Raw genomic sequence first — 27,750 nt, 5'->3', positions numbered from 1 at the left:
TGTGCTCATCCTAACATGCATGCATGTGTATGTACATGTATGTGTAGTTCAGAGGTCAACTTCAGGTGTCGTTCCTCAAGAAGAGCTAGACACCTTGGTATTTTTGTTTTGCATTGCTGTTGTTGTTTTTGAGATAGGATTGTTTCCCTAAGGAAGCCCTGCTGACAAGCCAACCAGAGCGCCCAGGCAGTTTGTCCCAACACTGTCCTCCCCACCCTTGCTAGGGTTGTAAGTGCCAGCTACCTTTCCTGGCCTTGGGCTCTAGGGTGAAAATTTGTGCTCTTGGGGCAAGCACTTTACAACTGAGTTGTTTAGTTCTCTAGAACCTCTACTTAGCTGACATTTTTACTTCTTCTGCAATTCTATAATTTGGGAAGAGACCTTGACTCCTTTTTCAGGTCAAGGAATGATACGATCTTAAGACTTTTGTTTGGAAATTTGTACCTTGGGAAAGGAAAAGGACATGTGTTTCTTCTTGCCACCATAGGCTTGGATAAAATTGAGTTTCTCCAGAGCCACGAGAACCAGGAAATCTACCAGAAGGCCTTTGACCTCATTGAGCACTACTTTGGTGTAGAAGATGATGACAGCAGCCTGGCTCCTCAGGTGGATGAAACACAACAGCAGTTCATCTTCCAACAGCCTGAGGCCCCCATGGAGGGCTTCCAGCTATAATGTCTGCCTCCGGGGAGGGGAGGGCATGGGAAGCACCACCAGCCAGCAGAAGAGCAGCCCTGTGGTGGGCAAGGAAAACAGCCACCCCACCAGCAGCCACCATGCACCTGCTGCCCTGGAGACTGTGCTCTTGACCTGTTCATCCCCTTCCCTGGAGGGAGCACCCTCTGGACAGACAGAACCATCTGAGGCTCACACTGGGTTTTGTGACAAGAAGGGGACGTGTGGGTTTTTCTTCCTTACACTTTATTTTGGCTGCACACATGTCTTTAACCCAGGAGCCCAGGGGTAGACAAAGGAGGACTGAGGTAATCAATTTGCACCTTTAAATTTTTTTTTTTTCTTTTATTTTCTTTAGTGGTGACTTCCTTCCCATTATTCTTGCTTCATCCATCCTAGTCCTCTGCCCTGATGTGTGTAACTCTTATCTTGGGTACTTGAGCAGATGGAGTATTCCAGAGGTGGGAGGTGGGAGGGGAGGGGAGAAGTCCAAAACAAAGTGTTCTTGCTCTGACCGAATATTGATCTTGTATGCTTGGATTGGTTATTTAATTTTTTCTTTTGCACATTTTTCTTGTATTAAGGTTGCTCTTCCCAAAAGCTGGTTTTAGGAACCCAGCTGCCAGCATTGTCTGGAAGTAGAGGCTAATAAGGAGGCCCCACGAGACAGAGGTCCTCTCCTCCCTCACTCTCCTGGAACAAATTACCAGTGGGAGTGGGAAGGAGGAGCACAGGCCTTCAGACAGGGCTTCTCCTGTGTAGCTACTGACCCTGTATCCTACCCACCTCCTACATGGTGCAACCCAACTTCATTTGTTTACTTGAAAATTCACCTCAGAGTTGAATGAACCTCTGAGGTGGCTGTGTTTTCTCCTGAGCTTGAGATGGGGGCTGTGGTCCTCCCTTCTCCTGAGGAGAAAGTCCTTGCTCTGATGACCCATACGTTGCAGAGGAGGTTGGAGTTAGGGTCGTGTATTGGGATAGTCGGGAATCCCTGCCTTTGGCCTTTCTTCTTCCTTCTGCCATAGTTGGATCATGTATATTTTACTTCCAAAGGAGAGAATGTCAAAAAGTTCTGTATTTTTTTTATATTCTATATTTTAAGTAGGTCAGTCTTAATTGGTCTTAGGAGGACAAACTGTCTGTGAGTGGGATACTGTGAGCAAGACCAGAAAGAGATGTAGAAGCTTCCTGTTCAAAGGGCTGAACTTGGTCCTTTTCTTCTCTGCTTGGATTCTGAGTCACCACTTGGGACCAACTCTCTCTCACCTCTGGAGCCTTTATGAAGTAAATCAGCCTGGCCTGATTATCCCGGTACCTGAAAGGAGCAAAGAGGGCCTCGGGGCCTGGTGAAGTCTGCTGCTCTGGTCCTTTCTTCTGAGCAGAAAGCAGCCTGCCTTCTCTAACTCAGTATCAGTCCGTTACCCAAATAAGTCACGACATGCTGCCTCTCCTGTTATCAGAGAACCTTGGTGACCTGGATACTTTGTTGAGAGCTTATTGGCACCTCCCTTCTGAGGGTCCTTGTACCCAGCTTGGATTTCCCCTTTCTTGTGACAGTTACACAAATGCCTTTTCTTTCTGAGTAAAGCTAACTCAATGCCTCAGGCTGGCCTGTGTTTTAGTAGGTTACACATTTTACTAAAACTAAGCTCTGGAGAGGGGAGTGGGGTGCATTGTCAGCTAGGTATAAATCAGCTGTGGAGCTAGCAGCCCAGTACCCAACTGTGGTGAAGCAGAGGTGTCCTGATATCATCTATACTTTTCTTTCTCTACAAACAGCCTTCTTACTCCTGTTCCCACAGATCTCCCACACTTGCAGATCTAAAGTTCAGGTTCTTGCTGTTGGCCACTGGCCTTCAGTTTGCCATCTCCCAATTTGGAGGCCCTGTTCCTATGAAAAGTAGTTCAGGGCTGGTGGTTGATTCTGAAAGCTTTGGCGAACACTGGACCACATTGGCAGATCAAATATTACTTATCAACCCTCTGGCCTTCTGGGAAGGCAGTGGGCAGGGCCCTTTAAAAAAAAAAAAAAAAAAAAAAAAAAAACCTGGTCTGCAGCTTTACTACAAACTCTGTTCCTAGTTCAAAGAAAAGCTCTCCAGGACCGCTGTCACCACCCCTATCTGAAGAGCAAAACACTGTAGTGGGAGCTACTCCGCACATCTCAAGCAAAAGTTAATAAGCCCTTGGCATTGGAACCATATTCTCTGTATGAAGCCTAATCTGCTTCCCCCATCCTTTCTCCGGTATCTCTTTGGCTTCAGACCTGTATCCAGTACCAGATGGAAGAGGTTGGTTACCTAGCTGCTCTAGGCATTGCACTGAAATCCTCTTTAATGACTGACAGAGTGGTCCACCCTAAACACTGTCTTCAGTCCAGCTCTCCCCAGTGACTACAAGCCTTCATGTTGGCTGCAGCTTTTTAGTATAACCATATGAATTCCATCCTGTTTGGCACCATTGTTACTTGGGTCTGTGGACATACACACTTCCAGGAAGTAGGTGTTGACTTTTTTTTTTTTTTTTAAAGAGCTTTGGTGTTTTCCTTTACCTGGGACCTTGTATCTACTGCTGCTCCCTTCTGTCTGGAAGTCATCTCCCAGGTGTGCTGAAGCTAACCAGAGTTTATAGCTGCTTTCGTATTTAGCTAAGGGAGATGAAAAGAAGGTTCTTACACATGAACTTTCTACTTCTCTGAAACCAATCCAGTCAAAAGTCAAACTTCCTGTATGGAGGAACTGTGGTTCTGCTCCTGTCTGCCTGGAAGCATAGCACTTCCATCCTCTTCCCCCACTCTGCATGCCCTCCCTGAAGGCTTCCGCTCTCGTGCAGAGCTCATCCCCTCTCCCCAGGTTCACTCACTTTGGTATCCATCCTCTTGGGCATTCTTCACGCTCTAACCTCTTGAAGGTACAAAGCCAGCTTCTCCAGGTCCCTGCAGACCCAAGAGGGGACAGGACGATGGCAAGCTTCCCTAGCAGGCTGGGGAAGGGTGCAAGACACTGAGCAAGAGCAGCTCTTCAAGTGACACGCCCCTGCATAGCCCTAAGAGACAGCTTCTGGTGCACTCTAGCCCAACCTCATCCAGTATTTTCTCTGTTTTACCTTTTGTATTCTTTTGTTAAGCCAACGAACTGAGAATTTGCCCCTCTAAGGATCCATGTGGTGGACACTAGCTGCTCTTTGGCCAAAGGCCTTCATAGCTGGTTCAGCGGCCCCGTCTATTCCCTAGTCTCATCCCAGAATAAGACATGCACAGCAATGGAAGAATTGAGGTCAACTCCAACCGAATCTGAATGAAAACTTACTTTCTTTTTAAAAGAGCATCTTGTTTGAAGCCTGAACTACACACAGGACCAAAACTGGCTGTGAGAAAAGCAGCCGCCGTAACTTGAGGAACCTGAACACCAGAGGGGGAAAGGCTTATGTGATGTGTCTCCAAGGGCTTGGGCTTACCTACCTGTTCCTAGGCTGGCCTGACTTTTCATGTTCACACTAGCATATGCCAGTGTTGCCCGCCAGCCCTGCACTCCTGGGGTTCTAATGTTTAAGTTTAGAGAAGGAAGTGATACACCATGTGCAGAGCTGGGAAGGAAGTCTCAGCTCAGGTCCTGAGACTGCCTGCAAACTATGTCAAAGATTCACACCATGAACCCTCAGAAGCCAGAGGTGGGTAGTGGCTTTTTTGAGAAATGCCTTTTTTGACCTATTAAATAAATGAAGTGGGTATGAGGTCTCAGCTACCCAGCAGATAGAACATCAATCGCTCAAGGACAGCTTGGGTTTCCAGGTAAGAACCCTAAAAAGCTGAATTTAATCCTCACAGGTTTTGCTTTCCAAATTCATTTGCTTTTATTTTTCTAAGAACTGTAAACTCTATTTTTTCATGTTCTCAGGGCCCCTGGGTAGACAAACAAAGCTTGATTTCAGAGCAGAAATAGGCCAAGAAACCATGGCATTGAGTGTGCTGAGTCCAGACAAATGATATTTATATACACATCCAAATTTGAAGAGAAAATGTATTTCTTTAGGTTTCAAACACTGTAATAGATACAAAGCAAAAATAAAAACCTGTTGCAAAGTTCTAAATTGTCTTCTTTGGTTTAGAATGACCCTGGCCTGGGAAGTAGACCAACTCTCAGGACCATGCAAGCTAGTAGCATCAGGAAGTTCAGAAATTCAAGGTCAGCCTGTCTCAAAAACAAAGGGAGACATCAACATGTCTCAGCAGGTAAAAGGCCTTAGTTAACAAAAGTGACAGTTTTATCAGGGGAGGAAATCACGTACCTGTAGTTAATTTATATGTAGTATGTTTTTTAAGTTTCTCCTTGATAATTGCCAAAACTCAAGGAACTCAAAGCACAGGCTCACACCCAGCCACCAATAGAGTTTCTCACACGGGCTTGCCACGTGACTTTGAGATCCATGACTCCCATGAGAAAAACCTTGGGCACAATCATCAGCTCGTAATTTTGAAGTTGATAGCACTGCTGCTCTCCACTACTAGATAAGATTTGACTCTGAGAGATGAAGCTTTGGCCAGAATGATAGCAGGTCTATAACCCCACTAGCACTTGGTAGGGGAGGGCAGAGCCTGGAAGGTCAGGAGCTCAAGATTATTGGCTGCCTAGTAAGTTCAAGGCCAGCTTAGGCCAAATGAGTCCCTACCTCAAAAAAAAAAAAAAAAAAAAAATTTTTTTTTTTAAAGTTGTCTAGGCATTCAGGCAGAGGCAGACGGATCTGAGTTCCAGGCAGGGCTACACAGAGAAACCCTGTGTAAAAAAACAAGAGACAGATTACAAATGTGTACTTCAACAGTGGGAATGACGGTTACATCAGGGCGCTGGAGGAGGGTGGCTGTTGCCTCTGCTGGGCAACATGACATCAGATTACGTGTACTTACATGCATTTGGAGACCAAGGCCACAAGCCCTTTAGGGATAGGAAGCCATTGTGTTCTCCCTGGTGTTGGGATCGCAGTCTCACCCTGACAACACCAGCTGATTACATGTTGTTATAGACAGAGCTCAGTCCTTCGTACCTGTATGGCAGATACTTTACCAACTGAACCATCTCCCCAACACCTATGGATTTTTTACTTTGAATTAATGTTATTGAAATATAATTGGCATATAATAAATTGTATATTTAAAATGTTAATTTTGGTAAGTTAATGCATACCCTTGAAACCAGCACCACCGTCAAGATTATGAACATTCCTCACTTTCCCTGAATTTCTGTATGTCCCTGGGAGCCCGCCCTCCTCCACTCCCATTATACGATCTAGCTTGGCCTCTTCTGGTTCAGCATTACTTACTTAACACCCCACAAACCCCATGAAGGTCGGATGTTCACAGACTCTTCCAGTTGTTAACCAAGGCTTCACAGATACTAGGTGGAGTCCCAGTGATAGGGGAGACTAGGCAGGATGCCATCTGCTTGGACAGGTATCATTTGACACAGGAATATCAATATGTAAGCTACTCTGGACACAAATGACATGAACTGTTGGCAATACCCTGGAAGACAGGGTATTTTTTTTAAAGGAGCCAAGCTGCCACTTAGGGCCCAGAATTCAACACCAGGACCAGCAAAACGGTTCAGCAGTAACGGGCACTTTCTGCCAAGCCCCACAACTCTGACTTTGACACAAGTACTGCAGCACTTTAGCACACACACACACACACACACACACACACACACACACACTACCCACAAGTTAAATAGTGAAATGGAAAATTCCAAAGGCAGCCTGAGCTAGAATGAGACCATGCCAAGACCTGCCTGCTTCAAAATGGAGAGAGAGAAGGCTAATGTGTAGTTCAGGGACAGCACCATTGCCCTGGAAGCATGTGCCTTGGTTTCAATCCCTAACACACAAAGAACAAAAGGAAGCAGGTTACAAACAGTGGAAATCTCCAGGCTTGTAACTCACGTCAGTTAATGATAAAGGTCTGCAGGCTGTGACTAACTGCAAAGTTAAAAAAATGAATCATTGACACAGGCTTTACACTAACTCAAGACTAACAAAACCAAAGGTATACTGAACAGCATTAGATGCTGGATTTACTCATTCTGCCCCAAAGCCAGCAAAACAAGGAGGTAAGTTGGCAACATGCAGTTTTAACCCCCTTTTACCTTAGTTCTAGTCCGCCTAGAACAACTCTTAGCTGGCTACAAGACTAAACCAAATAATGTTACCCATTTCCTCCTTGGTTGGCTCAATGGAGTAAGACACTGCTTTGTACACCTTCAATTAAAAACAAAAACAAAAAACAAGGAAGTGCTGGGTATGGCTCACATTTACTGCTCTTCCAAAGGATCCAACACCCACACAAAACAGCTCAAAACTACCTATAATTCCAGTTCCAAGGGATCTCATAGCCTCCACAGGCCCAAGGGACACATATAATGTGCAGATATACATACAGTCAAAATGCCCATACCCATAAAATTAAAGCAACACACACACACAGGAACAGGGAGGAGTGGAGAGACCGCTCAGTGGCTAAGATCACTTACTTTTACTTTTAGGATCTGGAGTTCAGCTCCCAGAATCCATATCAGGTGACTCACAGCCACATGGAACTTAAAAGTTCTAAGGCCGTGGGTCTCAATGTTTCCAGTCTGGGTCATGACCTCTTGGGGGGGTAAAATAACCCAGGGATCACATATCTGATAATCGATAATCCTGCATAGCAGGTATTTACATTATGATTCGTAACAGTAGCAAAATTGCAGTTATGAAGTAGTAACAAAATTTTATAGTTGGGGGTGACCACAACATGAAGACCTGTATTAAAGGGTCACAGCATCAGGAAGGTTGAGAACCAATGTCCTAAGGGATGTGACACCCCTGACCTCTGTGAACGCATGTGATGCACACAAACTCACACAGACACAGGTAAATGGAAATAATTTTTTAACTACAGGGAGCAAGGGCTCCTGTCACAAGTTCTTCAGTGTGTCCCTTGTTCTCTAAGTTGTATTATCAACCTCTACAACAAAGCTTTCTTTTTCATATCCTTCCTACCAACTGCCAAGACCTCCAGCTTGTCCATTCTATTGTTTTCCTCTCTCAAACTTTATTAAAATGGTCTTTTCTTTTTCATTTCCTTTTGAAACTTTCATGTGTAAGACCGGAAACCTGAAAAGGAACCCTGTGTCCTCTGGAAACACTATCACTGAGCTACTAAGCCACACAGAGCCTTTCATACAATCGCCCAGCATCCTTTCTGCTGGGGAAGAGGGGCTGTGTTTTTATGGGGTCCCTATCATTATCTCCCAGCTAATATGCTGTGTATTGTTTCATAGCACGTAAGAAATAAAAAAATATTTTTTAATTTTTATCTGTGTATATGTGTGTTACATCTGGTGGCCTGAGAGGATGTTGGACTCCATAGGGATGGAGTTACAGGCATTTCACAACTGCCTGACATGGTTGCTGGCACCAAACTCAGGTCCTCAGGAAGACAACAATCATTGTAATCAATGTAATCATTGAACCATCCCCAGCCCAGAAACCAAATTCTTCTGTTGCTTGTTTTGTTTTTGTTTTTCAAGACAGGGTTTCTGCTGAGGGATGATCTTCCCATATGCTGTAAATATGTATTCTTCACACTGGTTAATAATAAAAGCTGTTTGACCAATAGCCAGGCAGGATAAGGTTAGGTTGAACAATCAAACTGAGGTCTCAGATGAGGAGGAGTGGGGTTGAGAGAAACACCAGCCAACCATAGAGGACATGCAAAAAACGAGGTAGCAAGCCTTGAGCCATGAGTCTCAAAACCCACAGAGATCCATCTGCCTCTGCCTCCTGAGTATTGGGACTAAGGGCATGTGCCACCACTGCCTAGCTCAAATTCATTTTTCTTTCTTTTTTTTTTTTTTAATTTTTATTTCATGTGCCTTGGTGGTTTTGTTTGTATGTATGTCAGTGAGGGTATTGGATCCCCTGGATCTGGAGTTGCTGTCATATGGGTGCTGGGAATTGAACCTGGGTCCTCTAGAAGAGCAGCCAGTGCTCTTAACTGCTGAGCCATTTTCCCAGCCCCAGAAACCAAATTCTTTTTTTTTTTTAAAGGATTTATTTATTATCTATACAGTGTTCTGCCTGCAGACCAGAAAGGGGCACCAGATCTCATCATAGATGGTTGTGAGCCACCATGTGGTTGCTGGGAATTGAACGCAAAACCTCTGGAAGAGCAGCCAGTGCTCTTAGCTTCTGAACTATCTCCTCAGCCCCAGAAACCAAATTCTGAAACCACATTTTAGTCATCAGCTCTTATACTTCTTGCCTACAAGATGGTCCCATTGAGGCCACTGTTGACCTTTCCTGCTACACCTCCCACCCCAAGAATACCTTTTCTTTCTCACTAGGTTGTGTATAACACACAGGTATGCACTTGCATCATATTAACATACTTCTGGCCTAGAAAAGCACCAGGAACATCCATGGTACCCATACATACATGCCTACAAAACATTCATTACATGGAATGAAAAAAAAAATTAGGGGCAAAACAAGTCTTTAAAAAAAATTTAAGCTGGGCAGTGGTGGCACACACCTTTAGTCCCACTCCTGAGGCAGAGGCAGGAGGATCTCTGGGAGTTTAAGACCAGCCTGGTCTACAAATCAAGTTCCAGAACAGTCAGAGCTTCACAAAGAAAACCTATCCAAAAAAAAAAAAAAAAAAAAAAAAAGTTGTAGACAGAGTCTCATTAAATTGCCCTGGCTGGCCTCAAACTCACTAGGTTGTCCAGAATGACCTTAAATTTGCTATCCTTCTTCCAAAGGTGTGTGGCGACCATGGTGGCCCACTTAGTCAACTCTCCCCACCCTCAGTTATTTAGTTTCTTATGTGTAGGCATATTTGTCTCTATGAGTATTCATGAATATGTATGGTTGCATGGAGGCCAAAAGAGGGCTTAAATGTCCTCCTCTATTATTCTTTATCTATTCCTTGGAGACAAGGTCTCTGCCTGAACTTAGGGCTTTAGTTTTCTTGGCTAGGCTGGAAGCCAGAAAGCCCCAGCAGTCCTCTGCTCTCCACACCACCCAGGAAAACCTCAGGGAGCCAGAGTTACAGGCAAGCACAGGATGGCCTCTAACTTGTTACATGGACACTGGAATCCAAACTTCATTCCTCATTGTTGCACACCAAGCACTCTTTTGTTTCGTTTTTGTTTTTTGAGACAGGATTTCTCTGTGTAGCTTTGGGGCCTGTCCTGGAACTCCGTCAATAGACCAGGCTGGCCTCGAACTCATAGAGATCCGCCTGCCTCTGCCTCCCAAGTGCTGGGACTAAAGACATGTGCCACCACCACCTGGCCTATGAACCCACTCTTTATCCCAAAGACCCTTTCCAAAAATTTATTTTTATTGTATGAGTGTTTTCCTGCATATGTATATAAACTCACTGTGTGCATTCCTGGTGGCCAGCAGAGGGTGCTGGATGCTCAGGAATTAGAGTCTAGAGACTTGATAACCATCACATGGATTCTGGGAATCTAATCTTGGTCCTCTGCCACCAAGCAGACTGGGGCCCATCCTTCCAGCTCCTTTAAGATTTTTGTTGTTTTGAGACAAGGTCTCACTATGTAGACCAGGCTGACCTTCAACTCACAGAGGTCCATGTGCACCTGTGCTGGGGTTAAAGGAGTGCACCATTATGTCCAGCGTCCCCAAAAATTCTTTAAAAAAAAAATTCACTATGTATAAAGTGTTCTGCCTGCATGTTTAACTGTACATCAAAAGGGGAAACTAGATCTCATTGCAGATACTTGTGAGCCACCATGTGGTTGGTGGGATTAGAATTTTTGATCTCTAGAAGAACAGCCAGTGCTCTTAATCTCTGAGCCACCTCTTAATCTCTATCTACAGTAACAGTTCTCAACCTGTGGATCTCAACCCCTTCGGGGGTCAAATGACCCTTTCACAGGAATCACCTAAGACTATCAGAAAACACAGGCATTTACATTATGATTCATAACAATAACAAAATTACAATTACGAAGTAGCATCAAAAATAATTTTATGGTTGGGGTCATCACAACACGAGGAACTGTATTAAAGGGTCGCTGCATCAGTAAGGCTGAGAACCACTGCTCTAGAGTACCCTCTTTGTATAAAATTTTATAGAGACCACCTGATCTATATAATGCCTCTTCAGAGATTTCCTATGTGTTTATTGGGACATAATCTAGGGCAGTGCTCTACCACTGGACCTATAGTGTCATCTCTCAATGTGACACCTGAAAAGACAAAACACTACTCAGTGTGACAGAGCTATTGCAGAAAATGGTCAACATCTAAGGACCCTAAAGTAGTGTTCAAATAGCACAATTTGCAACATGATCTACTCACAGCCTGATTCTTTCCTCTGAGACTGCAGCATTTAGCCAATGGTAATCTCACCACTTCACAGCAAATGCTACAGCAACAGTCTAGGCAGACCTAGGGAACTAGGGCAAAGTGCAGGTTTTCAAAGTAACCTGTGCACTGAGTGTTAAAATGCTTTGTCTCCAGGTGGTAAGACATGCCTTTAAATCCAACACTCAGGGGCGTAGAGGCAGGCAGATCTTTGTGAGTTCGAGGACAGACTGATCAACATATAGAGTCCCAGGCTAGCCACCACTATAAAACAAGACTTTATCAAACAAAAGAAAACCTACAACAACAAAAGAACTGAATCACAATTGTGTTTGTTTCTGAAGGGTCTGGGCCTAAGCTGGCATCTTAATTATAATGAAAAGCAATGACAAGAAAATCTAATGTTTTAAAATTTTAGCCCATGTGCAAGCACTTGAAACTTCACAGAAATTGGGGCAGGGTTGGTGAGGTGGGAGTTCACCAAGCTGCCTGAAGCCAAACTCCCTCTGCGACAATCCCTTCCTGACAGAGGTATTACTGCCAAGCTGGTGATGACAGAGGTTTCTAGTAAAGGGCATCAGAGAAAGCCTGTGAAGTTGATTATTTCTTCTGGGAGAAAGTGTTAAGATGGGTGCTGGTGTCAGGCTTCCGACTTTGAATCTGCTATAACCACTCAATATTGATTCAGTCTTAAATTAGATAGCCTTTAGCTGGGCATGGTGGCCTTTGTCTTTAGTTCAAGAGCAGTTTGATCGACATAGAGAGTTCCAGGCCAGCCAATGCTACACATAACGAGACATTGTCTCAAAACAACAAATAACAATAAGCAATTTAAAAAACTGTCTAGCCTTTTCCATACTGTCCCATATTTCCCAGATCACAAAAGTATTCTTTCTCCGAGTAATTATGAGGACCAAGCTATTAGATACAAGAAAAGAACACAGTCTTTGAACTATTACAAATCCTCTGTTGGAACAGAGGGGCAAAAAGAACACCAGGCACATGACAAATTACTGGTTTAGGAGTGGAACAAAAATTCCAGTTCAGCCTTCTATTCCTCTTCGAGTCCTCAGAGGTCCTAGAAACAGTCATACACGTACACAAGGGACTAATGGAAGGACGTATGAAAAAGACAACCGAGCGCCAAGGCTTAAGGGCCAATCGTAGCTTCTGCACTAGAAAGGAGACCGACAGGAATCTCTAGACTGTACTACATAATTTCGGACCTGCAGGGAACAGCTCCTAAAACGAAAGGCTTTTCGATTGCATCTCGGGAATTGTGCCCCGCCGCACTGCATGACGGGACTTGTAGTTCCCGCTTCCGACTCCAAAGCCACCTTGGCCTCGTCTTTCCCAGCAAGCTCCGCGCCAGCGTTAGCTGTTCATTGGCTGCGGCAGGAGCGGGCGGTCCTGCTGGCAGCGGTTACCCGGGTTTCCGGTGCCCGGACAGAGCGGGGGACGCCGTCGGACGTCCGTGGTGAGGAACGTTTACTGGCGGTAGGTGGGACGAGCTCTTCACAGGGTCTGTGGCCCGCGATGCGTTGGCCGCTGAGGAATAAATAATTCGGTGCGGGGTTTTGTGGCGATTTCGCCTCCTTGCGCCAGCGTGCCGTGGGCCTGGCGGGCGCGGGTTTGTGGGTGGCATCGGCGCGCGCGCCCGGGGGTCCCACGTGGGGCCGGGGGAGGGGCGGGGGCACCGGTTGGGACTGGAGCATCCTGCCACGTCATGCTGCGGCGGGGAGCCAATCCCGCGCTCCGGCTTCCGAGGGGGAGCCGAGCGGTGCTGCTGGGAAGTGGCTTTCGGGAGAAAGGAGGCCTCTTCACGCTCCTCGGGGCCAGCTCCTCGGAATCCCTGCAGGGGACCCTGGAGTCTCCGGCCAAGGCCGGCCAATTTGTTTGAAGCTTGGAGCGCCTGGTGTTGTGATTTCTGATCTAAATTGTGAAAAAAATTTGAAGTGTTGAAAATAGCAGCTGTGTCCTCTTCAAAGGATCTACCCGTTTTCTGCCTTTGCAGATCACAATGAAGAACCAAGACAAAAAGAATGGGCCTGCCAAACACTCCAACCCGAAGAGCAGCCCGGGGCAACGGGAAACGGGACCAGAGGCAGCCCAGGGACGGCCCAGACAGACAGCTCCTGCGGCCGAGGCTCCTGGGAGGACAGAGGGTGTGTGCCTGCTCTGCTTTTCCAGTGGGCAGAGGGAGGAGTTTCTGGGACTGGCCCTCGAGGCCAGTGTTTACCCAGAAGGAGGAACTATAGAATGAAACAGTACCCATTCTGTGTTCTCGTGTTTCCCGGGGAGGTTATGAAGCTTCCCGCTCTTAGCCCTGTAATGGAACCTTGGGAGCATGCTCTGACTGGTTTAAACTAAATGACAATGAAAAGAGACACCCCACAAGTAATGTCATGTTCCTAGAAAACCCTTGCCAGTGGGGGATAATTGTCCTTCATACTTGAGACATTTCTAGAACTATAAAAATAACCAAAAATGGGTTTTGAGCAGGGAAAAGATAAATTAGAGGTGGAGCTTCTATTGCATGCCAACCAGCCCTGATGTGGTGGCTGTACATACTTGTCTTTTTTGTTTGTTTGGTTGGTTTGGTTTTGGTTTTTTTTGAGACAGGGTTTCTCTGTGTAGCCCTGGCTGTCCTGGAACTCTGTAGACCAGGCTGCCCTTGAACTCACAGAAATCCACCTGCCTCTGCTTCCCAAATGCTGAGATTAAAGCCATGCACTATTACTTCTCAGTCATAATTGTCTTTTATGGTCATAAGATGTGTGTTTGGGTGATGTATAAGTAAGTAAACTTAGGGTTTTAAAAAATTAAACTGAGGTTAGGCATAATGGCCCTCTCCTTTAGTTCCAGCGCTTAGGAGGCTGAGGCCGGTAGATCTCTTGACTTTGAGGGCAGCCTGGTCTACAGAGTGAGTTCCAGGATAATCAGGTCTCTGTAGAGAGATCCTGTCTACCAAATAAAACATTTAACCCAAACTAATGCATTTGTCTAGTGTTAAAGAAAAAGGAAGTTCAAGCAGGTCGTGTAACTATTTTATTTTCATTCTGTGTCCTAATCATGTTGCTATAGGGGCTCAAGCCAAAGCAGCTAAGTCTGGGCCTGTATGTGATGTATCTGAGGAATTGAGCCGGCAGCTGGAAGATATTCTGAGTACATACTGTGTCGACAACAATCAGGGAGGCCCAGGCGAGGAGGGAGCACAGGGTGAGCCCACTGAGCCAGAAGATGCAGAGAAGTCTCGAACCTATGCAGCAAGGAATGGGGAGCCTGAACCAGGGATTCCAGTAGTGAACGGCGAGAAGGAGACTTCCAAGGGGGAGCCAGGCTCAGAAGAGATCAGAGCAAGTGATGAGGTTGGAGACCGAGACCATCGAAGGACACAAGAAAAGAAGAAAGCCAAGGGTTTGGGTGAGAGAGGGCAGCTGGGTGAGGGGAGAGAATAAAGGCCTGTCATTTCATGGGCTAGTCTGCTGCATCAGGACTCTAGAAGGAATCTGCTCAAGATAGGACATCCCTCAGTTTAGTCAAAGCCACTCACTTGGGCAAGGTCTCTTGTCCTTGGAAGTGAGTGGAAACAGCCTGCTCTTTGCCTGTGGGCATGTTTGCCTGGGTCTTGGTTTCCTTGTTTCAAAAGCAAGAAAATTGGGTTACACTAAGGTGAAGATCTCAAATGTCAGCATTCACCAGGTAAGCATGGATCTCTTGAGAAATGAGAGAGGGTCTACTTTATCTGAAAAATTAACTTCTACCTGTTGAGTTCCCTGCTTTCAACTAACTAGCTGAATAACTGGCAACTAAAATAATAGAAACCAAGCAAAAGCCAGCCATGGGTTGGATTTGTTCTGTGTATTGATGATTTGCAATCTCCATGCTAATCTCTTGGTGCCTGCCCCACCCCCACCCCAGGGCCTAGTTCAGGAACCTGGTCTATAGTGAGTACAGTGGAGACCAAGGGAGGCAGTTGCAAGGCTTCCTAACTGAGATACAGGCAGTCAGTGGCAGCTAGGCATGGTAGCATACACCTTTAATCCTAGCACTTGAGAAGCAGGGGCAAATAGGTCTCTGAGTCACAGACCTTATCTCAAACAAATAACAATAGGGGGAGGACGTTGGCAGTCCTTTGATAGGGGTAGGGAGATGGAGATCAATTTAGAATCTCAACTGATCTGGTTGTGATCTGGTGTATATACCTTTAATAAGGACCAGGAGGAGTAGCCAGCCTGGCCTACATAGCAAGATCCTCTGTCAAAGAAAAAAAAAAAACATATGTTAGGTGACATTATAACCATGTCTTAGTCCCTGTTTCTTTCATTTATTACCTGTCCTAATTTAAGGAGAGACTTCTTTTTCTTTCTCTCTCTCCCTCTCCCTCTTTTTTAGTTATAGGGTCACTTATGAAAAGGACATTCATTTTATTTATGGGGCGGTGGTTTTAATCCAGGGTTTCTCTGTGTATTCCTGGGTGTCCTGGATCTTGCTCTGTGGACCAGGCTGGCCTTGAACTCAAAAGATCCACCTGCCTCTCCTGAGTGCTGTGATCAAAGGCACACACCCCCATGCCCAGCAGGATACATTCATTTTAAATATAACTGTGTGGTGAGTCTTGACAGGAGTTTGTCTAATTTCTCATGGGACCTCAGACTTTTTGTTGTTTTAAGATTTTTTAACTCTTATCAAGGGACTTTCTTTGCACTGAAACAGTAGCCATGAATTTATAAGTAGATTACTCGTGTTTTAAAATAGCTTTTCCTCTCAATAGCAGTGCTTACCAAAGAGATTGATCTGTTCATTTAAGCGCATTTGTTAGTGACATACTCATGCTGTGGTGGGAATGTGCCGTGAAGCTTCAAGATTGAAGTAGTCCTAGTTCTCCAGGTAGCAACAGTCTTAACGGGAGAAGCTGTCCTAGCATAGGCCTGGGCCTCAAGGGAACCCTACAGGAGGGAGTGCATACCTTTACTCTCCCTGTGCTTTACAGGGAAGGAGATCACGTTGCTGATGCAGACACTGAACACGCTGAGTACCCCAGAGGAGAAGCTGGCTGCACTGTGCAAGAAGTATGCTGAACTGGTCAGTGCCTTCCCCTCTCCTTCCTCTGGTACCTTCCCTGCCTTTGGAAAGTCAGCAGGCTACCTGGGGTAGGTGTGGGGGTACAGGAACAGGTATCTGACTTAATTCCTCTTAACCTTTTATGAATTCTCACAGCCCTATCAAATAAATGAGAAGTTAGTTTCCAGTCAGATACTTAAGGGCTGACAGTGAGAGAAGATTTGTAAGTGAATTTCTCAAGAGTCATCCTGGCTTTGGTCCTAGACATGGTGTAGTCATAGCTTTATATGTTTGTACATGCATCTCCCTAAAATATTTTACCTCTGTTTTGTCATCTTTGTGATCGCTGTAGCTTAGTTCTAAGTAAAGTGAAAGTTGACTCTAAGAGCTTGATCCAGTTCAAATTCAGTTCTTAAAACAAGAATCCTTAGGCTGTGTGTTGCATCATGAGAAATACCAAGTGTGAGTTAGGTGTGGTAGTGCAGACCATAATTCCTGGAGGCAGGAGAATCAAGAATTCAAGGCCAGCCTGATAAGCCCTTGTCTTAAAAAAAAGAATTGCCAAGTCTGGTCTTGGCATCTTTCTCATTGTGAAAGTGTTGAGGGGATTAGAAAATGTGTGTGTGTGTGTGTGTGTGTGTGTGTGTGTGTGTGTGTGTATGTATGTATAGAGAGAGGCAAATATAGACAACGGGCTGGAGAGGTGGTTTGGTTTTTAAGAACCCTGGCTGCTCTTCCAGAAGAGTTGGGTTTAATTCCTAGCACCCACATGGCAGTTCACAACCATATATAACTCTAGATCTGGATGATCTGATGCCCTCTTCTGGATTCTTAGGGTACTAGGCACACAAGTATTACATAGATATAAATATAGACCCTGGCATGGTGGTACACTCCTTTAATCCCAGCACTCAGGAAGGAGAGTGTAGACTTCTGGTCTGTGGACCTGTAATGGTGGCCACACCCCTTTGGGTGTGTCTTCAGGCAGCTGGACTCAGAAAAAGGGAAGTTTAAGGCATAATACCTGGTCTCCTTGCCCAGGTCCTTCAGCGGATCCAATAGGAAGAGCAGGGAAAAGCTCCAGCAGGTCTTTGTAATTTTCTGTGTAATTGTTCCCCAAAAAACAACCATTTATATTTGGTCGAGTGATAGAATTACATCCCCGCCTTCAATTGGCATCCAACATGGTGCTCAAGCCTACAACCCTGGAATGAAGACTCATGCTCTACTGACTGAGCTAACACAGTCAGATCTCCTGAGTTCAAGGATAGCCTGGTCTAGTGAGTTCCAGGACAGCCTGCATTATATAGAGAGACCCTGTCTCCAAAAGAAGAGAAAAATACAGAAAAGATAAAATCAATTTTGGAAGGATTTAGCTAGGGAAGTATTGATACTGCAAGGGAGGAGTAGTTGATGTTCTGAGTATAGGAGGGAGCTAAGGTCCAGCCCACAAGGAGAGGGCTCCACCATCAAGGGAGCTGACCTTACCTGTCTTCTTCATTTACAGTTTTCAGGAGAAGACATGTGTAGTCAGGCGGTGGGTGGGAAGCTTGCGCTGGTGGTCCCCTGGTTTCTTCTGGGTTTCCAGGAAAATGAGAACATGACCATATCTAAGGTGAGAGATATGAAGAAGAGGCAAATGATTTTCTGGGAAAGGGTATAGATCACAGGAGAAAGTGGTATAGTTTCTGGAGAGTCTTCTACTGATTGGTTTCTGAGTTTAAGGTAAGACTCTTCAACCCTGACTGCTTCAGTAGTGGTGTGACATAAGCAGTAAGGCGCTTTCCCTAGGTTAAAGGGGCCAAGACATTGGAATATTAATTAAACCTAAGAAGCTGAGTCAAGTGGGGGAATGGAATGAAAGGTTGTTGGTCAGGTTTGAAGTCTAATAGAATGAGAAACTTAGTGGGGATCATAAACACTGGTAGGTATCATCTAAAGAAATTGTTATGGTCCTGGCTTAGAGTGACCAAGTCTAGGCCTATGCTGCTCAAGACATCACTCTCCCTAATCTGATTTAGATCAGCTGAGGTGTCAGGACGGCATCAGATTTTAAAGACCTAAGATTAAAGAATGTAAAATACCTCAAATTGATTACTTGTTGAAATTCTGATCTTTTAAGCTGGAAGTATAGCTTATTGGTAGAGTACCAGCCTAGTCTGGGTTAATTATTCAATATGTTCCGGGGGGGAAAAAAATCAGATTTCAGAGTTGGGCATGATAGCACACTTACTTGTAGTCTCAGTACTTGAGAGGCTGAGACTGGAAAATCATGGATTTAAGATCAACCCTGGTTTACTTAGTGAGTTCAAGGTCAGTATGGGTCAATTGGCATGACCTTGTCTCACAAAAACAGTTTAAATTTCATCTTACTTTTTTGGTGTGGCCACTAGAAGATTATAATCATTTATATGGGTTGCATTTCTCTAATTCAAGTCTGGATATAATCATGGGAAAGGCACTGACTGGGAAGGAATAGGTCTGTGGAAGTGGTTCAGAACTGTATAGTCAGTAGAATTAGAAGGACTTTCTGTCAACAATGAAGTAGCCACCAATAAGAATATTAGTTGTTGGGACTGGAGAGATGGCTCAGAGGTTAAGAGCACTGATTGTTCTTCCAGAGGTCTTGAGTTCAATTCCCAGCAACTACATGGTGGCTCACAGCCATCTGTAATGAGAACTGGTGTCCTCTTCTGGCCTGCAGGGATACATGCAGACATAATGTTATAATACATAGGAAATAAATAAATATTAAAAACGAAGAATAGTAGTTGTAGCTGGGCACTGGTGGCCACCACTCAGAAGGCAGAGGCAGGCAGATCTTTATGTGAGTTCGAGACTAGCCTGGTCTACAGAGAGAGTGCCAGGACAGGTTCCAAAGCAATACAGAGAAGCCCTGTTTCAAAAAACCAAAAAGAAAAAGAGAGAATAGTAGTTGTGGGGAAAGGCAGTTTTTTGAATAAGAGTTCAAGTCTGAAAGGAATCAGGTACCAATTGAGTCTGTGAGTTGGTTGGAAGTGGAGTAGTTGTTGTTTGATATGATATGGATCATATAATAGTCTGTGGAGGCAGTGTCTGTGGAGGCAGAGCTGGGATAGCAGCTGGGGTCTGCTAACTCTAGTGTTGCTGGTCTTCGTGATTATTCATTATTATTTTCCTAAGGCCTTTGGGTTAGTCTAAGAAGTCACTGGGAGGAGCAAAACTCCACTTTGGTCCATGAGAGTGCTCTCGTCTGAGCTGTTGTGGAAAGAGAGTGGTGACTGATATTTTGTTTATGATATAGGAGAGAGAGCCACACAGATCTCTATTGGTTTAAGGCCACCCTGAGCTACACAAAATTAATCCAGTCTAAAAGAGAAGCAGCTCACACAAAGGTGATGTCAACACTAGGGATCACATGCGTTTAATCCCAGCACCAGGGAGGAATATAAGGTGGGAGGAGTCTGAGGAGAAATGCAGCTGAAAGCAGTCTTAGGTTCAGTGGCCCACCCTTTGGTCTGAGCATTGGTAGAGGTGAGAACTCTCTAGTGTTGTTTGCTTCTCTGAACTTCAGCTTTAACTACAGGAGCGGGTAGTGCTTAGCTTAGGAATATCTAGAACCATGTAAAGGTTCATGCTCCAGATAATTCCTCCCTCCTGTTCTCAGCTGGAAGAGCACCGAAACTCACAGAAGCAGATGAAGCTCCTGCAGAAGAAGCAGAGCCAGCTCGTACAGGAGAAGGACCATCTCCGTGGCGAGCATAGCAAGGCTGTCCTGGCCCGAAGCAAGCTTGAGAGCCTCTGCCGGGAGCTGCAGCGACATAACCGATCCCTCAAGGTAGGTCAGTTAGTATTTACTGGGTTTTGTGTGCTTGCTTCTTGGAAAGCATCGAGGCTATGCTATACAGTGAGTTGTAGGCCACCTTGGAAGACATTTAAAACAAACAAGTGAGCCAGGCAGGTGGATCCAAAGCTACAGAGAAACCCTGTCTAGAACAAACAAAAAAGATGACAGAATGTTTAATAAAAAAGAAACAGCATTTTATCATCAGCAGATTTTCTCATCTTGTTTTCTGTGGGAAACAAGCAGGAATAGTTAATCTAGAATCTGGGAACAAGAATTCAGAAGATACAAACTGCTTCCGATTGGCACTTAACATGTATGCTGAGTATTCTTTATTTTGTGGGGGTGCAAGACAGGTTTTCTCTAACCTAATCGTACCACTCAGAGATGTGTGCTATCACCGCCTGACCATGTTGAGTATTTCTAAGGAGAAGCTCAATTGATGTCACCTGACTTACAGATGTCACATTAGGAACCCTGATTGTATGACATCCTGGAGCCTAGGTGTTCCTCATTGTGGGGCCAGTAGCTCTGTTGGAAGACTGTGGATTAGTTTGGGGAGCTTTGTATAGAGCTTAGAGCTGTAGATGATGGTTCCAGGACTGGCTTCTCTCTTCAGGAAGAAGGTGTGCAGCGAGCCCGTGAGGAGGAGGAGAAACGAAAAGAGGTGACTTCACACTTCCAGGTGACACTGAATGACATTCAGCTGCAGATGGAACAGCATAATGAGCGGAACTCCAAGCTGCGCCAAGAGAATATGGAACTGGCGGAGAGGCTCAAGAAGTTGATTGAGCAATATGAGCTTCGTGAAGAGGTGAGGTGGTCATTGCCAGCAACTTGTGAGGCTCTAGTGAGTGCCAGAGGGACTGGGGCAGCATTCCACCAGCCTGTTCTTTCTCCTCCTTCAAAAGATGATGTGATGCTAGACAAGGATCTGAAATGGAGAAAATCTTTGACCCACAGGGCCTTCTCTCTGGTGCCTGAACCAGGAATCTGTAGAAATACTCAGTTCTGGAGTAGAGGTGTACTGTCCTGTCTACACATCCGGTTGAGGTTAGGAAAGTGACCTCCCAAGGACAGTGGGGTCAAGATGAGACTGCATAAGACTTCCTTGAAAGGGTACTCCTGACAAGCAAATCCCATTAATACCTTTTTTACAGCATATCGACAAAGTCTTCAAACATAAGGACCTGCAGCAGCAGCTAGTGGATGCCAAACTCCAGCAGGCCCAGGAGATGCTGAAGGAGGCAGAGGAGCGGCACCAGCGGGAGAAGGAGTTTGTGAGGCTCGGGCCCCAGGGCTGTGGTTGGGACTGCAAGGAAGTGGGCTGGGTTTTGGCTTAGCTCAGAATCTAGTTAATATGGATGGAAGAGGATTTGCCTTCCTGGGTCCTGTAACTGCCTGTTCAGACAACTGTCTGAAAACAGGTAGCCTCAGTGGGTCCAGTGCTTGTGGCTAAAGAAGGCCAAACATACCCCCAGGGGCTTCTGACAGCTTCTGGGGTCCTGTCTTGGAAATAGCTCCTGAAAGAAGCTGTGGAGTCCCAGAGGATGTGCGAGCTGATGAAGCAACAGGAGACTCACTTGAAGCAGCAGGTGAGGCTGGAACCTGATGTGCAGTCACAAAGCCCCATCTCCAGAGTGGAGAAAACAAGACCCTCATCTTAGGCTGCTTCTGAGCCAACTGGTGTATTAGTCTCAACCAAGCCTTTTATTTATTTTATTTTAAGAAAAGGTTGGGGGCGCTGGAGAGATGGCTCAGAGTTTAAGAGCACTGACTGCTCTTCCAGAGGTTCTGAGTTCAATTCCCAGCAATCACATTGTGGCTCACAACCATCTATAGTGATGTCTGTTGCCCTCTCCTGGTGTACAAGCACACATGCAGACAGAACACTGTATACATAATAAATAAATAAATCTTTTTAAAAAAGGAAAGAAAAGGTTGCCAAGAGGTCAGTTATACATGCCTTTAATCCTTCAACTAGGGAGGCAGAGGTAGGTGAATCTGAGTTTGAGGACAGGCAGAGGGCTACATAGCAAAACCATATCTTGAAAAGAAAAGGTCTCTAAGTTTAGCTCTCGCTAACCTAGAACTCATCTTGTAGATCAGGCTGGTCTTGAAGATGCATGGGGTATTAGTTTCCATGTTTAGCTCATTTTATTTTTCTCTTACTTTGTATGTATGGGTGTTTTGCATGCCTGTATTTCAGCCCCACTTGCATGCCTGGTGCCCTCAGGGGCCAGAAGAGGATGCCAGATCCCCTGAAACTCGGGTGGTCTCTGTGGGTGCTGGGAATTTAATCCAGGTCCCATGGAGGAACAGCCAGTGTGCTTAACTGCTGAGCCATCCGCCCAGCCTCCTCTGTTTTTGTTTTGTTTTTTACTTTTGTATTTTGTTGTTACTTGTTTTCTCTTTTTATTTTGTTTGTTTTTCAAGACTATATTTCTCTATAGCTTTGGTTTGGAGGCTGTCCTGGAACTCACTCTGTAGACCAGGCTGGCCTCAAACTCACAGAGATCCTCCCGCCTCTGTCTCCCGAGTGCTGGGATTAAAGGTGTCACCACTGCTGCTATTTGTTTTGTATTTTTAAGAGACCAGTATCAGAGTCTGTACATGCTGAAGTCTTCTCAAGCTTACTTTCCAGTGTCTCATGTTGGAGCATATCCTTCCTGTGCATGGCTTTGGTTTTGTTTTATTAGAAAATGGTATCTCAGTAGAATGGTTTTATCAAGGGGCCAAAGGGATACCTACATTGAGTGTGTTACCCAGAGATGCCTTCAGAAAAGCCCGTCCTCACCTCTGCTTCTCTCTCACCCAGCTCGCCCTATACACAGAGAAGTTTGAGGAGTTCCAGAATACACTTTCCAAAAGCAGTGAAGTGTTTACCACGTTCAAGCAGGAAATGGAAAAGGTAACCAGAAGGTTTGGCATGGGCCAAGCCACTTCATTCAGAACTATCTTTGGGTGCCTCACAAGAATTAATTCATGTATCAGAAAGATGTGGTTACAAGTGTCACAACCTCTTCTCTTCCACCACAAGACACAGTTTGTGTTTTTCTATTATTGTTTGGTTTCATTTCTGTATTAATGCTGGCATTTAAAGTAGTAGAGAGTATGCATTCCATTACTAGGCTCCAATAGTAACCTTTTAAGAAAATATTATTTACTTGTTTCATATTTTTTTGCCTTCTTCCCCCCCCCCCCCACCTTGGTTTTTGAGATAGAGTTTCTCTGTAACTTTGGAGCCTGTCCTAGAATTCTATAGAGCAGGCTGGCCTGGAACTCAGAGATCCACTTGCCTCTGCTTCCTAAGTACTGGGATCTAAGGTGTGTGCCACCAACGCCTGGCCTATTTATTTATTCTTCAAAGATGTAGCCCTGGTTGCCCTGTAACTCCTTGTGTAGACCAGGCTGGTCTTGAACTCAGAGAGATCCTCCTTGCATGTTTTAAAGTGACTTTTATCAGTGGGGGTATATGTGTAAATTGTATACATACACCATAGGTTTGCAGAAGTTGATTCTGTGGGTTTTAAGTGTGGATCTTAGATTATCAGGCTTGATGGAAAGTTCCTCTTTTACTTCCTAAGCAGTCTTGTCAGCCCCTCAGTGGTAGACTTAACTTGTGGCTCCCAGTTGGCATAAATGTAATGTTTCCTCACTTGAAGGCACAGATGTCCAGACAGCCAAATTCTGACCTTTTCCTTTCCATCTGTCATGTAACAGATGACAAAGAAGATAAAAAAGCTGGAGAAGGAAACCACCATGTATCGATCCCGGTGGGAGAGCAGCAATAAGGCCCTGCTCGAGATGGCTGAAGAGGTTGGTGGAGGACAATGGGCTGGGTGCAGTTACTGTCTGTCAGTCCTCTCTACCTCTTTCTCAGTCGGTGACACTACTCATGAGCTATAACTGTATTTCCTGTCATATTTATTGAAGTGCAGTGACTCTGCAGTAAGGCATCCAGACTAGGTCCCAGGAACAGCAAACAGTGGGTACTAATGGTTGGTGTGGTTCACATGCAGAGCATTCCAGGGTTGTGACTGTGGCTTGCAGTCTACAAGACAGACACTAACATAGTGCAGCAGCTACAAGCCAGTTTTGCTCAGAGGTCTGTTTTATTTATTTATTTATTTCATTTATTTGCAAAGAGTAGTTCTCCTGTTTCTTTCATATGTCTCATATTTGACCCTTCTTTTGAGAACTGAGGTTGGCTAGTTCTGTTTAACATCTGTTTAACAGATACGGTTTCAAGTTGCAAATTGCTCTGCATGGGTCATCTGGTAGATAAGTAGAGGGATGACAATAAAGTTATACTGTAAGCTGAGCTGTTTATTGCAGAGGCTGGCTCTTGATTTTAAGTTGCACAAACTTGAAGAAATGAGGGTCTCGCTGAATTCCCCATTTATTTCTTCACCTAGAAAACTCTCCGGGACAAAGAGCTGGAAGGTCTGCAAGTGAAAATCCAACGGCTGGAGAGGCTATGCCGAGCACTGCAGACAGAGCGCAATGACCTGAACAAGAGGGTACAGGACCTGACTGCTGGTGCCCAGGGCTCCCTCACTGACATTGGTACTGAGCGGAGGCCAGAGGCAGCCACTGCCTCCAAGGAACAAGGGGTTGAGAGTCCTGGAGCTCAACCATCCAGCTCCCCAAGGGCCACAGAAGTTCCTGGCTGCCCTGGAGCACCAAGCACAGAAATAGCAGGCCAAACAGGGCCCCGACAGCCCACCTCGGCCACTGCCTAGAGATCATGGTGCTTGGGCATGCTGGGAAGGGAGCAGCAGCCCGGTCAGGCCTGGTCCATACAAGGCTCCCACACTGAGCAGCCCAGTGCTAAGGCCAGGGTGTTCTGACCTGGAGGGCATTGGACACTTTGCATTTTTAAATTGTGGGTTAGTCTTATTTACATGGATGGGGCATTGTGCAGTTAAATAGTTAACACCTGTAGGTGTACAGTGGGCTTTCAGCAAAGGGTGGGGGTGCAGGTGAAGTTGGTGACTAAACCGAAGTCCTAGGAGACTTCATCCTGTAGCTGCCATCCAGTGAGCCACCAGGTCAGATGACTTGAACATTTTCCTGCCTGATTTTGAGGCTCAGATCCGTCAGCCCTTTTCAGAGCTCGTGAAGAGTGGAAACACCCAGGCCTGGACTCTTCTCCTTTGTAAGCAGAGCTTGGGCAGTTTGGGCTCTTGTTGCTCCCCTGGAAATTCCATTGCTTCTCTTGACCTGGGAATGGTGTTCCTGGGCAGAGTTTTTGTAAGAAACAGCTGGCCATTAAGCTTCCTCCTGCCCAAGACAAGGAAACTGGGGGTTTTGTCTGTGTGTGAAGGAGCCTCTTCAGCCACCAGTTCCCCTGCCCTCTGGTAGTGCCAGGTCCAGGCCGATGTTGCTTCCCCGTTCTCAGTAGCCTTATCATTCACAGGTGCCTCTAGCCTGCACAAATGATTGACAGAAGGTCACCCAAAGGATTCTTTTTGGAGGTGTTTTTGTTGTTGTGTTGTTTTGCATAAAAGTTCCGTATTAAAGATCTTCAAAGGAAGGAAGAGGGATACACTAGCAATGGTCCTGGTGCCTGGCCTCCAGTGTGCCCCATTCGGGACAACCCCGTAAGGTTCCTTTGACATGTTGGTGCCAAGGTGTCCTGTTTGGGAAGATAGGATTAAGAGAAAGGATAATGGCCTTGCCACAAACTTGCCTATCGGTTTCAGTCTGGGAGGCTACTACTAATTCTCATCACCACCTCTATGTAGCCAATGCTGAACCCCAGATCCAGATGCCCCTTGGCTTATGGGCTTTTACTTTATTTCCCCTCTTACCCCCTGACCTCCAGCTCAGATAAGTCATTTTTGAGGACTGTTCTGGTGCCATTTCCTAGCACCCTCTTGGCCAAAAAATGAGTCCTTGGGATTTCACTTCTTGTTGACTGAGCCTCCAGGTGTTAAGAGTAACTTCTAACAACAGAACCAAAACAGCTGCAGGGAGTTGTGTTTGCCTTCCCTCCACATCCCGCTCACATCTGTGTTAAGTCCTGTAGTGAACCTGCCAGGGTTTTCAGTTTACACAGCAGCGCACTGGGGCAACAGTTTCTAGGAAGTGTCAGCTTCTGTAAGCTAAGCGAACCTTAGACCAAGATTGGTTGAAACGTTGCTTCTTGTGGTATTTCAGCTATTGCATTATTCTGTAAGTTCCTTTATCTTTCATAACTAGCTGCTAAGCCCACACATGCACACATTGAGAATTGAGCTGGGTGTGTGGTGTGTGCCTCTAAACCCAGGACTCAACAGTACACTGAGCTTCACACCAGTCTGGGCTAGGAGCAGAACCCCTGGTCAGAAAACCAAAAGTAAATAGAATACAATCATGTGTTCAAGATGAGAAATTACAAACTAATTCCCTCTCCCTTTGTTGGGCACTACTGCTTCAAGTACTTGCTACCCTGGTATAGCTACTCACTCAGGGTGCCCCGCAGCTGGGTAAATGTGGAGGCTTCTTTGCCATCTCCAGCTAGGATCTGTTGTCCTGTGGAGGTTCTCCCAGGGGTTTTTTCCCTTGAAAATCATAGTATTCTTCTTGCTCTGGGAAGGTCTCTCAGCCCTTGTGTGTGAGATCTGAACTCTCAGCCCTTGGGGCATGCTTGGCTGCAGAGGTGTGAGGATAAGGTATGTTCTGCCTCCTTGAACACAGAAAGGCCTACTGTGGCCCATATAATTGGCCTGCCTCCAGCTATCTCTTAAAGCTCATGCAAGGGTTACAGCTGTTGGGTTTCAGTGTGATATGGACTAGGAGACTATACTGTGTAGAACCTGCGAGCTATTAGCTCCATTGATTTCTAGGCACCCAGGGCAGTATCTTCCCTTCTCTTCCTTTTCACTGACCAAATCTTAAGTCACTATGGCTGCTCTGCTTTCCTAAGTCGGCCCAGGAGTCTGGGCCAGCTGCAGGGAGGTGGCCTGTTTGTGAGTGAGGGCCAATGCCTTCCTCACTAGGGTGAGTCCCATGCATATGACCTCATTTTAAGACCAAGATCCCTGTTGGTTTATAGGATTGTTAGCATTTTCTCTAAAGGACCACAATGGGTAATACTTCGCCCAGGGCCCTTGGCTATGCCTATGGTGAGGTCCTTGTGTAGTTGAGAGCTTCATGTATACCATGTCAGCAGTACTTTTTCCTTTGTTTTCCATGAGGTTTTTGGACCATGGGCAGCGCTCAGGCACTCTGTGAGAATGTTGTTTCTGTAAAGATGGTTATTTAACCCTCCCCAATCCCCCCCCCCTTGTTAGTCCTACTGAAGGCTGACCAGAGGCCAGTGGAGCTGCCCAGGTGTCTGTAGGGAGGCTGAGGCCTGCTGAATGCTGCTCCAGCCCTCCCACACCAACAGCATGGGTGGATATGTGGGTCACAGGCATCTGACTGTCCCTCTCAACCAGCCTGGGATGGAAGAGCTGCCTCTGTACCCATAATTGCTTTCCTTTGCCACCCACACTTGTTTGAGGTTGTGCTGACAGCTTTTTTTGGCTTTGTTTTGTTTTCGTCTTTCTCTTCCCTTTCTGGTCTATTTTTCGTATTCACAACAGCCAGGGACTTGATATCGATGTATTTTACACCACATTAAATAGTCTGTTGCCTTACTTGTACCTCTGCTAATTGGATTGTTTGCTGTTTCTGGATCCGTCTGGTCTTCTCCATTTTTATGGACTTGTCTGGATCAGCAAAGTGGCCTTGGCAGTGTCCTGAACTTCTGCATATTCCAGAATGTCCTGCCTTCTACTGGCCACTGCAAGTTCAGGATCCTGACAGATTACTTGAATTGTGCT

General features: G+C 45.6%; 2 protein-coding genes across 4 annotated transcripts in view; both read left to right on the top strand.

The window, feature by feature from the left end:
* Kpna6 (karyopherin subunit alpha 6) overlaps positions 1-4,767 on the top strand; it is a 33,823-nt gene extending 29,056 nt beyond the window's left edge. For all 3 annotated transcript variants that reach the window (XM_051188878.1, XM_051188879.1, XM_051188877.1), the window contains exon 14: positions 488-4,767. In XM_051188878.1, the coding sequence (XP_051044835.1) occupies positions 488-675 (188 nt within the window). In that variant the 3' untranslated portion in view covers positions 676-4,767. The remainder of the gene's footprint in view (positions 1-487) is intronic.
* Positions 4,768-12,779: 8,012 nt separating this feature from the next.
* Txlna (taxilin alpha) lies at positions 12,780-27,564 on the top strand. The gene is made up of 10 exons (XM_051188914.1): positions 12,780-13,214; positions 14,134-14,472; positions 16,043-16,134; positions 19,760-19,930; positions 20,556-20,750; positions 21,097-21,216; positions 21,457-21,531; positions 22,755-22,847; positions 23,660-23,755; positions 24,355-27,564. Exons 1-10 carry the CDS (start codon positions 13,070-13,072, stop codon positions 24,679-24,681), a joined length of 1,653 nt encoding a protein of 550 aa, XP_051044871.1. The 5' UTR covers positions 12,780-13,069; the 3' UTR covers positions 24,682-27,564.
* Positions 27,565-27,750: the final 186 nt, after the last annotated feature.

Source organism: Phodopus roborovskii, unplaced genomic scaffold (genome assembly GCF_943737965.1).
Source record: "Phodopus roborovskii unplaced genomic scaffold, PHOROB, whole genome shotgun sequence".
NCBI lineage: Eukaryota > Metazoa > Chordata > Mammalia > Rodentia > Cricetidae > Phodopus > Phodopus roborovskii.
This window is presented reverse-complemented; position numbering and strand designations above follow the sequence as displayed.